General features: G+C 37.8%; 1 protein-coding gene across 10 annotated transcripts in view; it reads right to left on the bottom strand.

The window, feature by feature from the left end:
* Positions 1–12,532, bottom strand: part of IQCH (IQ motif containing H) — a 191,616-nt gene that overhangs the window by 109,345 nt on the left and 69,739 nt on the right. For 8 of the 10 annotated variants that reach the window (XM_045067600.1, XM_004758619.3, XM_013059473.2 and 5 more), the window contains 2 exons: positions 7,929–8,008; positions 5,875–5,913 (listed from right to left, as the gene is read on the bottom strand). In XM_045067600.1, coding sequence (XP_044923535.1) covers positions 5,875–5,913; positions 7,929–8,008 — 119 coding nt within the window. The remainder of the gene's footprint in view (positions 1–5,874; positions 5,914–7,928; positions 8,009–12,532) is intronic. The other 2 variants (XM_004758620.3, XM_045067604.1) reach the window with 1 other exon arrangement.

Genomic DNA, 12,532 nt, shown 5'->3' with positions numbered 1-12,532 from the left:
GCCTGGGTTTATAGCATAAAACTCTACTATGATCATACAAGTTATTTGCAAACTAATAGCTTGAGTTTTGAGGCACTAACAGACTACTGAAAATGTCCATACCCTTGACTAAGGAATTCTACTGCTAAGAAGTAGCTTAAATATAAAGATTTATGTACAAATATGGAGGATGTTCATGGCAGTTTTATTTATAACAGGATATTATTTAATTATTTATTAATAATGAGAATAGTTAATAATCTGACATTTATGATTTAATGTCAAACCATAGGATAGTAACTAAGAAAATTATGGTATATCTTCAAGACATATTATTATGTTCTATGAAATGTTCTATGAAGACTTTTAAAGTCATATATATAAAGGCTTATGATAAATTGTTAGGAGACAAGTGATGGGTCGCAGTTGAATATATTAGATGATATCAACAAAGGGCCATGCCAAAGTTTAAATAATGCCAAAGGGATATGATATTATAGGATTGTGTGTGTGTGTGTATTTAGGCATTTTTTTCTCCTTTTTGAAACTTTCAGATTTTCTATGAAGTATCAGGCCACAGTGTAATGAATGAAAGAGATAAAGTAAAAAAAAAAAAAATTAAGGTAATTTTGTGGCTTACTGGTAACTTAAACTTTTTTCTAAGTTTCACTTTAATATTACTAAGTAAAATTGTTAGTCCCAAGCAATAGAAGTGTATACTTAGGTGCCATGAAGACAGATAAAGACAATTTTATGAGTATTTTTTTCTCGATTACTTCATACAAGAAAAAAAAAGATTGTTTTACACATAAAACTGTGTAATTTTCATTCACTTTGAAAGTCTCATGTCAAAAATGCATAGGTGAGGGTAGCAGCTGCTAATGAATTAGAGAAAATGGAAATGGTTTTAAATGATGCCACAGGTTTCTGGTTTTGGATTTTTTTTCTTTTCTTCCCTTAAGAAGGTAAATTAAATGAGGTTTTGTGAAACAAAGTGAGTCTAAAAGAGGAAAGAACAGCCCTAGAATTCCTTCTGAATCTCCTCTTGAACCTTCAGGCTGGAGAACTCCAATTCTTGCCAAAGTACCACCTGCCCTCTCTGTGACCCTTCAGGACAAGACAAAAAAGGAGACTGTGCTGTGCTGGGCACAAAGACCACCAGGCAGGCACTCTCTGCTCTTCAAGAAGTAGGTTGATATGAAAAAATACCTACTCATGTCCTCTGCCCTTTTTAAAATTGGATTAATTGGTTTTTTGATGTTGAGTTGTAGAAGTTCTTTATATATTTCACATACTAACCTCTTATTGGATAGATTACTCGTAAATATCTTCTCCCATATCAATAGATTGCCTTTTTGTTTTGTTGATGGTTTTCTTTGCTGTGTAAACCTTTTTATTTTTGTGTAGTCTCAATGGTTTAATTTAGTTTTGTTTCCCTTGCCAGAGGAGACATTTCTAGAAAAATGTTTCCATGGCTGGTGTCAAATTCTGCCTATGTTCTCTTCTAGAAGACATACAGATGGTCAACAGATACATGAAACAAAGCTCAACATCACTAATCATCAAGGAAATGCACAAAAAACCCTGCAATGACATATCACCTTGCACCTGCCAGAATGGCTAAAGTTAAAAATAAAACAAATAACAATTGTTAGAGAGGATGTGGAGAAAAAGGAACCCTCTTACACTGACGGTGGGAATGCAAACTGGTGCAGCCAAGAGGTAAACAGTATGGAATTTCTTCAAAAATTTTAAAAACATAATTACCATATGATCCAGTAATTCCACTACGGGTATTTACTCAAAGAGAACAAAACCACAATTTGAAAAGATACAAGCCCCCTCCCCCATGTTTATAGCAACATTATTTACAATAGTCAAGATATGGAAACAGCCCAAGTGTCCATTCACAGATGAATGGATAAAGAAGATGCAGTGTACACACACACACACACAGGAATATTACTGGGCGTAAAAAAGAACAAGATCTTGCCACTTGCAACAATGTGTGCAGATCTAGAAGGTATCATGCTAAGTGAAAATGACAAAGAAAAAAAGACACAAAAAGCCAGATTCTTGAATACAGAGAACAAACTTGTGGTTGCCAGAGGGGAGGTGTAGGTGTGTGGGGGTTGGGTGAAATAGGTGAAGGGGATTAAGGGTACACTTGGGATGAGCACTGAGTACTTAGAGCATTGTTGAATCAGCCTATTGAAGACCTGAAACTAACCTAACACTGTAGGTTAATTACACTTCAGTAAACAGAAATAAAGAAGTGGGCTTATTTCCTTCAATAGGTAGGTCACATTAAAGCTAAAACTGCTGCTAGATATCACCTGGTGGTTTTCAAAGTATACATTTTCAAACCTGGAACACTTTGTTCGGAAACAATATAATCTGATTATAAAGAGGGACACAGTTAACACAGCTGCTAGGGGTGTGAGGGGTCTAGAGCCCCACCTACTGGGAACTTCCACTTTTTTCCTTTTCCTGGGGGTCTTAGGGTGAGCGTTGTAGGGGCTATGAACGTTTTGTGAAAAACCGTGCTGGTCTAATCCCCTCCTTCTACAGATGGGAGGAAATGAGACTGGACAGGGACAGTGTCACTGTCACACATGTTGCTTCTTTAAAATAGTTCAGCTGACTCACCTAGAAAATAATCACGATTTTTTAACAAAAGGATCAAGAGTAATACACTGGGGAAATACTAAAGAAAGTAACAATGTAACAATGACTAAGAAAAGCAAGACTCCATAATTGACATTAAAGTTTGTCACCCAAACCTGTTCTTTGTGTAGCAAAGGAGATTTTATGGAGAGGTATGTCTTTTGAAATAGGATTTTCTTTTATTTGTTTTTTCTCCAATTTGGAAAATAGTTTTGAAAATACAGGGAAGTACAGAAAAATACTATAAAAAACTACCATGGGCATATGTTAATCTTTTATCTTCTTTGCTATATGTGTGTATATGTGTGTGTGTGTATTTATATAAATACGTATATATATATATACACACATACATATATACATATGTACATACATATATATACACACACGTGTATTTATATATACACACATACATATATATGTATATGTATATTATATATCTGTGGCTCATAAATGTAAGAAAGCAAGCTACAAAAGTCCAGTAGTTTAAACCAGAGGAATCTACATGAAGATGAAGTAAATAACATTAGATAATATAAAATATTTATTATGTATATGTGAGATATATATATATCTCCAAAGCAAAGAAGACAAATATATATATTTAAAAATATATATTTTAATATATATTTATATTACTATAATATAAATATATTAATGTAAATATAAATTTATATTTACATAATGTAAATTTATATTTACATCAATATATTAATATAAATATATGCAATATATTAATATATATTATATATGTAAATAAAATATGTAATATATATTAATGTAAATTTATATTTACATTAAATATATAAATGTAAAATACATTTTACATTTTAAAATATAGTATATTTTATATATTTATAATTATTTATAAGATTTAGATATATTTAAATTATTTATATATGTGTTGAAAATTTTTTTAAAAGCACATAAGGTACAATTGAAATTGTCTTCCTATTTCTTTTTAGCCCTTTCTTTTCCCTCCTCCATTTCCAAAAGCAAACATACTCATGAATTAACCTGGACCCTTATGTCCAATAAATATATTTGTTTGCTTGTTTTACCCATAAAAAAGATTTTTTATTATCAAAATATTCATTGAAATTAAGTGGATCTTCACATAGTTAACATGACTGCCTTGAGATAATAAAAAGATATATTTCCTGAAAGAGGCAGTTTTAGCAACTTTAACCACATGTGAACTAGAGCCCTGAAAAGACTGGCCTTAGATTTCTGAAATAACTACAAAATCTACCATGGGGATTATCTTATTCCTTGGATCCTTGTGCAGGGCCTATCTCCACTTTATCCTTCCACTTCTTGAGTCTTGGTTGCTTGGTTAATGAGCTAGAAGACAGAAAAGTCTCTTAAAGTCAGAGCCAGCAAAAGCAGACATGACAGCAGAGGTGACAAGCAGTGTCCTGAATATGAAGGAAACAAATGAAAAATGACCAGAAACGGGCTCTCTGCATATGTGGTACTGGGGAGAGAAGATGTTAGTTATATCAGGGAGGCAGAGAGATGGGATCTTTTAGAAAGATTTCCACCAGAAATGATTGGAAGTTTAAAAACTCTCTAATGCTTTGGGGCTCTGGCTGCTGCATGGCCCTGTTCTGTAGGCTGGCTCTGTCACTTACTAGGTAGTTGACCTTAACTTCTTCATATTTGGGTCCTTCCATGAAAATGGGAATAATAATAGTACCTACTGCACAGAGATGTTGTCAAATGAGGTGAGCTAATAAAGCATAGGAACCGTGGAGGGCACAGAGTAAGCACGTGATACGTACAAGGTGCTAGTAGTTAGTAGTAGTGGCAGTGGTTGTAGTAATCAGTAGTAGTTATCATCCTAGTGGTGGTAACATTTGGAAAACCAGCTCATGTGGAAGAGTTCATAACCTTGTGTCCCCCCCGTGTGGGGACTCTGGAGACTCATTCTGTCATCTGGATCCCCTGCACCCTTTGACCAACTGTGTGGGCCTGGGGACAATGACAGTACGGAGGTTCTAGGGCTGCTGTGAGCATTCGGGGGTGTGTGGAAGGGGCTTCCTGTCATGTTCTAAGAACAGCCTCAATCACCTTTCGCTGTTCTAAATCTTCCAGATACATCATGCCTACTGTTCTTAAAGCACATCCTTTTTAAAGTGTAGAAGCAAGCTCACAATTTCCCCCAAGCAAGAAGTCAAGGGAAGCAGGAGGAAGGTTCTGAGTGCATTGATTAGTTTACACAGGAGCAACCTGTCTCGGTGCCGAAGTCCCCTATGCAGTCATTGTTTTAAGAACAGCTCTGTCTAGTCCCACTCTTGCAGAAGTACAAGGAGACCCAAAAGGTGGACTCTTTTTCCTTGAACAGGGGTGGCTAAGCTCACTGTGAAATTCTTTCTGATAAGATCCCCAAAGGAACAGAGGCCTAGAAGATGTTTTTAAAAATAGGCCAGTGAATTCTGATAAGTGCTTTATAATTCCAGAGTATTTCCACACACATTAACAGCACTAATATAGCAAACTTCTAGGAGAAGAGCTATTATCTCCATTTATCAGAGGAGGAACTGAGGCACCGAGAATTTCAGTGACTTGCTCAAAATTCCTCTATTAGTAAGAGAAGAATCCAGCTCTTCCCTGCTTCAAGTACAGAACATTTATGACTCACGCATGACCCAGTGGAATGTTCTTTACTGGCACGTACTTGTCTGTGGGAACGATGTCATTCCCCCAAAGTTTTTGTTACCTTATTGGTTTTAGGCAGCTTCGTTCTGAGTCCCATACCCTTACCAGTGACCTCATTTATGCAGTGTGTGTGTGTGTGTACGTGTGTATGAATGCGTGCGCACGCACACACACACGTATGCACATGCTGGGGGCCAAGTGAATTTTTTTTCGCATTTTATTCCTTTTCAAGTGGACTTTCAAAAGATGAGGATCCTAGATTGAGGTTGAAGACCATTGTTATTCAGCCAGATTTTGAGGATGTTAAATCACATTTCTGGGTTGAAGCCTGGGAAGTAATTCAATCCTAACTGAAGGGGGTAGGGAAGGTTTTTCACTTTAAATGAACCTTTTTCTTTTTTTTTTTTTTCTGAAGGCATGATCTAATTTCTTTTATAAAAGAAGAGCAAAAGAACTTTCGCTGCAGTCTCCAGCTGTCACCAGCCTCCCATACTTTTGCCCTGCAGCAAAAGGAAGGGACATCAGGTGACAAACCCCAAATTTCAACTAGTCACACAAATTACAGACCTTCTTATCATGATGTCCTCTTGACCTTTTGCCTTTCCCCTACAATGAAGAATGAGACACAGTTTAAATCAAAATGACTCTCATGGGCAATGTTACAAAACAAATAGCACAGAGCCTCCCCCCACCTCCTTCCCCCAGCTTCCCCCGCTGGGCCAGCCTGTTCCCTCTTTCTATGCAGGCAGGAGCTAATAATTAGAAAGACCTTTCCCACCCCAGACGATGCTGCCTTGCTTGCCAAGAGCCCTGTTTGATTTGAAGAGAGAGTTTGACAAAGTAAATATTTACAACAACAACTATAGTCAGATGCCAAGTCCCACTTCTAGGGGATACTGAAAGGAGTATTTCCAAGAAAGGGCTTCTCCGTGTGGCACCGCGCCATCCAATGGTGGACGCTGACCTAAGGTCTGTTCTGGCTCCATCAGGGTTTCGGTGAGCCTTTTCACTTCCATGCTAGGATGTTTTTCACAGAGCATAGGAATAATTACATTTACCATTGAATAGCCGATTCAGAAACGTACCAATTCGAGACCACAGGAAAGAGTCTTTATATACGACTGCCCCAGCACTAGGGGAAAGCTTCGTGAAGTCAGCAGAGAGGATATTAAAGGCAGGGCTAATTAGCCCTCCAAAAGTGTCTTTATTAAAACAAAACATTTTTTTCGGATTCAGATCAATTACCGCAGAAAACCTAGTGATGTTTGTATTACCTGTAGATCTGTTGTCTATAACACTGTGGGATTTGAGAGCTCAAACATGGTGAGAATCAAAACAGGTGCCCCCGCCTGTTCCCATTATGCACATTAGCCCGTGGCCTTCGCACAGCCTGTTAAACAGCTGAATTTGAAACAATCGTGGTGCAGGCCAAACACTAGCCCGAAGGCCTGTTTGTCTAGGGACTTGGCCATTTACATCAGTTTTTTTTACCCACATTTTTCATGAAACACAAATATTTGCCATGGCAACTGGGGTGTCACATGACACGCTGCTACATAAACAGCTTGGAAATCTCTTAAGGGGACACAGCCCACCAGGGCTGCAAATGCAGGGAAAGCATCTTGAGGAAGATGTGGGTGTTAAGAAGGTCTGGGAAGAGCAGGTAACAATCTACTACGTAGAGACAGTAGAATTCATTTCTTCTCTGCCACTCTTCCATTTCTCTTTCTACCTTGCTTTTTTAAAATTTTTTTAACGGAGCAGCTATAAATATGACCACATAGGGTAAGCTCAGAAAAACACCCTGCCAGCTGTCTCCTTTTTCTGGTGAAAAGTTTCAATTATCACAACTCTGTGGCTTATAAACCTAAGAAAGTAAGCTTCAAAAGTCCAGCACCTTTAAACCTGGACAATCTCCAGAAGAATTAATTATGTTCTACTGTGAGGCCCTAATGTTAGAGAAGACCGAATTTCTTCCCTTTCCTCATTAGAATATCTTTGCAAAGCTGGAGAGCTTGCTTTTTATCCTATGCTTAAAGACAATGAAGTAGAGTAAAACCTCATAAGAACATACCCTGTCCAACATGAATTTGGATATAAAGCAATAGCTATCATATTTGGGACTCTTGACCCTGTTAGTAATATAGGATGGCCCAGTCATTTAGTCACAATGTGACATGATTGAATTTTTTAAGACCCCGTGGATACTGTCATGAAAAAGTTTGCCATGCCGTACATTGAGGTACAAACAGCAATCCCCCTTTAAAAATCAAATGCTTCCCAGCAGCCAGAATAGTATTTATTTCTATATGAAAGTTACAACTCTGTCATATGTGCATATTACTAAACATCTCACTGAGAATATTGTATTTAACAATTTTCTTCTGTTAGTTAAAAGCATGAGGGGCGCCTGGGTGGCTCAGTGGGTTAAGCATCTGCCTCGGGCTCGGATCCTGATCTCAGGGTCCTGGGATCTAACCCAGCATTGGGCTCCCTGCTCAGGGGTGAGTCTCTGCTTCTCGCTCTGCCCCTGCCTCCACTCATGTGCGCTCTCTCCCTCTCTCTCTCTCACATAAATAAATAAATAATCTTTAAAAAAAAAAAAAAAGAAGTATGAATACCTTTGATCTTTGTTTCTTGGAAGAGAACTTCTTTGCTTCCACGGGAATCAGCTGTGGTTTTGGAAGTGTAGCCAAAGGGGCTGTGGATGGAGGTGGGGTATTGTTACCTCTTCCAGAAAAAGGCTGAGTCACTGGGTGGATACTATTGGGTCTGCCACTTGAAAGTCAAATGGCTCTGTCACTGTTCACTATTGTCTTGCCTGTATCAATTCAATGAAACATTTGTGATCATTGATTTCAAAAGGAAAACCCAAAGCATGGGATGGCAACTGTTCCTTCAGAATAGAACTCATTTTGTGCACACTCCCCAGACAGAAAGGCACATCTTAAAAGCAAGCGCATTAAAGAGTAATATTTGTCATATAAAACGTTTTGTGTGGTCTCCCTGGGTGGCTCAACTGGCTAAGCATCTGCCTTTGGCTCAGGTCATGATCTTGGGGTCCTGGGATCCAGCCCAATGTTTGGCTCCATGCTTTGTGGGGAGTCTGCTTATCCCTCTCCCTCTGTCCCTCCCCCTGCTTGTGCTCTGTCTCTCTGTCTCTCTCTCGAGTAAAATAAATAAAATCTTCACAAAATTTCTGCTATAAGATCTCTTCAAATAGCCATATTCCCAAGTTCATTTAATAAGGAAGTTAATATAACTGCACATGGGAGACTATTGTGTGGTCAGTAAAAAAGATGATTTTGAAGAATTTAAATGGGTTGGGAGAAATAATACAAGTGAAAAAACACAGGAAATATCATTTATGAAATTAATTAAATCTCAGAGCAACAATGTTTAGAGAACACATCTGGTCCATAGGTGGTAGGCCTCCCTGCTAGACAATGCTTGGGAGAGAAATCACATCTCTCCTGTCACCTAGCAGCAAATCCAACTGCCCTTTACAGATAGCTCAAGTGTGACATTCTCAGGGGTGAAAAATCCATATACTACTCTTTCCAAGAAAGAAAACAAAAATAGTTTATTTAAATAGTAAATTGAGTCAAAGAAGTGAGGCTTCTTTTAACTCCCTGAGTCCAACCCCTTTTCTGTCCATTTCATCTGAGAAAGAATGGACAGACCCCGATCAAAGACAGCACACCAGTGCACAGTTTGGACCCAGTTCACATTTCACAGGTGGGCCACAAGCAATCTCTCCGGCCATCTCTTAAAAAGTAGTAGGAATTCCAGAATCTAATAATAAAATCTATCTCCACAGAAGGCATTTGTTGGTTGCCTCTTGGAGCAAGCTGGTTTGACCTGGTTTTCTGTTTTCTTGGCTCATCCCTTCCTGGAGCCTGGCAGTTGCCTAGACTGTGTGAAGACTCCTTTTTTTTTTTTTCTTAGATTTTATTTATTTATTTGACAGAAATCACAAGTAGGCAGCGAGGCAGGCAGAGAGAGAGAGAGGAAGGGAAGCAGGCTCCCTGCTGAGCAGAGAGCCCAATGCAGGGCTCGAGCCCAGGACCCTGGGACCATGACCAGAGCCGAAGGCAGAGGCTTAATCCACTGAGCCACCCAGGCGCCCCTGAAGACTCCATTTTAAACCTGTAAGTTTTGCCTTGACCTCTATGCTCTCCTACCCTGTTGTTCACTTGGACTACGTCCTCCCACATCTGAAGACCGCTCCACACCCGGCACTTGGGCTACTTGAAATCCACAGATTCACCCGTAAAGCCCTGTTATTCCCGGTGTCTGCAGGCTCAGTGTACTGTTGGTTAAACTATCAGGTTCCTGCAGATGAGTGTGAGATTTATGGTTAAGTTCTGACATTGAAACAGAACAGCAGCTGACAAGTTTTTGAGTAGGCATAATTTTGAAAGAATTTTAGTAAAATTTTAATGAAATTTGGTAGATAAAAATCTAAAAGATTTGTAATTTCATATGGGTAATCCACAGTTAATGGTATATCTAAAATTTTAAAAAAAGTTTTTATTAGTTACCTGCAGAAATTCTGTCACTGAATTATAACTGCATGTAGCCTTAAGTTTTTTGGGATACATATGTTTGAAGAATGTGCATCTCCAACAAAATTTGTATCATAAGGTACTGCCTATATTTTGCTATTCAATTTTCCTTCTGGAAATATCTGTATGATAAACTTTGTCGGAGTTAAAAATATCAGGGGGAAAAAAATCTTGTCTTTCTGGACAACCCTGTATGCTTCTATGTTAGTTCCTGTTATGTACATGCCCAGTAACATTTCTTTCTTGCTAATTTTAAAACATATTCTTTTTTTAATGTGCCCAGCTCCAAAGGACACCAGATTTAGCAAACAAAATTTTTAGAGGACATACAGTTACATTTTAATTTTAGATAAACAACAAATAATGTTTTAGCATAAGTATGGCCCAAATAGTAAATATATTTAATATCCAATGAAGAATTTTTATGAATGATTGTAAGGAGCATAACTTATTGTGTAAGAATTCGGTGTAAGTATGTCCCAAATCCTAACCTTAACCCTAAACCTAACTCCAGCCCTAGAGATTCACTTTCTCAGCCTTTCTTAGACCGAACAGTAGCCATATGACCAGTGAGATGTAAGGGGAAGTCCATCCAGGGGCTTCTGGGAAGAAACTGGTAACCACTGTATTCCCCTCTTTCTGCCTCAAATGTGTACATTAAGGCCCAGATCTGTAGGAGCCATCACAGAACCAGGAGGTGGCAAGCATGAGGTTGAGCTCAAACATCCAAAGAAGATAAAACAGAAAGAGAGCTATTTCGATTCTTCCATTGAGTACCACCAGCCCTACGCTGCCTACTCCCTGATTTCCAACTTGTGAAACAAATGAACCCCTCTCATTGGTTAAATCACTGGTAGTTAGGTTTTCTGATATTTGCAGTCCCATACGTTTCTGGCCGATGCCCCTTTCTCCCTCCCTCTTTGTCTCCATTCCATTCTTTGTCTTACTGTGTGTGCTAGGGCCTCAAGGACGTGTTCAGTGATGGTGGCAGTAGTGGTCATTATTGAACTGTCTCTGCTTTTAATGGCAAGATAGAACGCTCCTCAAGTGTGCCTACTAAGAATATTGGTTCTGGGGATTTGGCTGAAGGCAATAATCAGGGTCAGAAAATCCTCTTATACTTCTACTTGGCTCAGGGGTCTGCCCCATTATTAATGTTGAGTTGCATTACATGATTTTTAAATTTTCTCACATAGGGAGATGATCATAGGATTTTTCTTTTTTAATGTAATTGATTTCTAGTTTCATACCATTGTGATTAGAAAAGAAGCATGGTATGATTTCAATTATGAGCAGGGGGCCTGATGTGGGGCTCAATTCCAGGATCCTAGGCTCATGACCTGAGCTGAAGGCAGATGCCTAACCGGTGCTGAGACACCAAGGTGTCTCAAGCATTTTTCAATTATCTTAAATATATTAAGATTTGTTTTAATATATACTCCACTAGTAACTAATGATGTTAAGCATGCTTTCACTTATGTATCTACCACCCATATGTCATCTTTGGTAAAATTTCTACTTTAATCCTTTGTCTATTAGGTTATTGGATTGCTTATTTTCTTATTGAGTTTTGAGAGATTTTTATATATTCTGGACAAAAATTCTTTATCGAGTATGTGTCTTGAAATATGAATTCTGAATCTGTAGCTTTTCTTTTCATTTGCTTAATACTGTCTTTAAAAGAGTAGAAGTTTTAAATTTTGATGCAGTCCAATGAACCCATTTTTTACTTTTATGGATTTACAGTAATTAAAAAATCTTTGCCTAACCCAAGGAAACAAAAATTTTCCCCCTTTGTTTTCTTGTAAAAGTTCTTAGTTTCAGACTTCACATTTAGCTCTATGATCCATTTTGAGTAAATTGTTATACATAGTGCAAGGGATGGGTCAAAGTTCTCTATAGGTCTATCTTCAGTTGTTCCAGCACCATTTGTTGAAAAGACTATTCTTTCTCCATTAAATTGACTTTGTGTCCTTGTTGAAAATCAATTGACCATATGTGTAGATGTACTCCTGAACTCTCTTTTCTGCTCTGTGGATCTCTGTATTTATCAGTTTGCTAATACCACACTGTTCTGATAGCTATAACTTTATCCTAACTCAGATAACATGAGTCCTCCAATGTTACTTTTCTTTTTCAAAATTCTTTTGGCTATTGTACCATCTTTGCTTTTCCATATAAATTTTAGAATTGGCCTGTCAATTTCTACAAAAATATTCTTTTGATCTTGATTTGGAGTGCATTGAGTATATAGACAACTTTGGGATGATTAGCATAACAATATTGAGTCTTTGAATCTGTGACCAAGGCCTACCTTTCCATTTATTTAGGTCTTACTTGAATTTTTTTTTAGTTAGCATTTTGGAGTTTTAATATTCAGATCTTGCACATCCTTTTTAGTTTTCTGCCTAAGTATTTAATTATTTGGTATTATTTTAATGGCATTGTTTTTGTTGTTGTTGTTGTTTTAAGTATACACTACACGTGGAGCTCAAACTCGTGACCCTGAGATCAAAATTCACATGCTCTATTGATTGAGCCAGCCAGACACCCTGGCATTGTTTTTTAAAATCCAATTTCCAATTGTTCATTTCTAGTGTATAGAAATTCAATTATATTTTATATGTTAATTTGGTATCCTGAAACCGTGCTAAACT

This window comes from Mustela putorius, unplaced genomic scaffold, assembly GCF_011764305.1.
Source record: "Mustela putorius furo isolate JIRA1106 unplaced genomic scaffold, ASM1176430v1.1 tig00003896_pilon_pilon_pilon, whole genome shotgun sequence".
NCBI lineage: Eukaryota > Metazoa > Chordata > Mammalia > Carnivora > Mustelidae > Mustela > Mustela putorius.
This window is presented reverse-complemented; position numbering and strand designations above follow the sequence as displayed.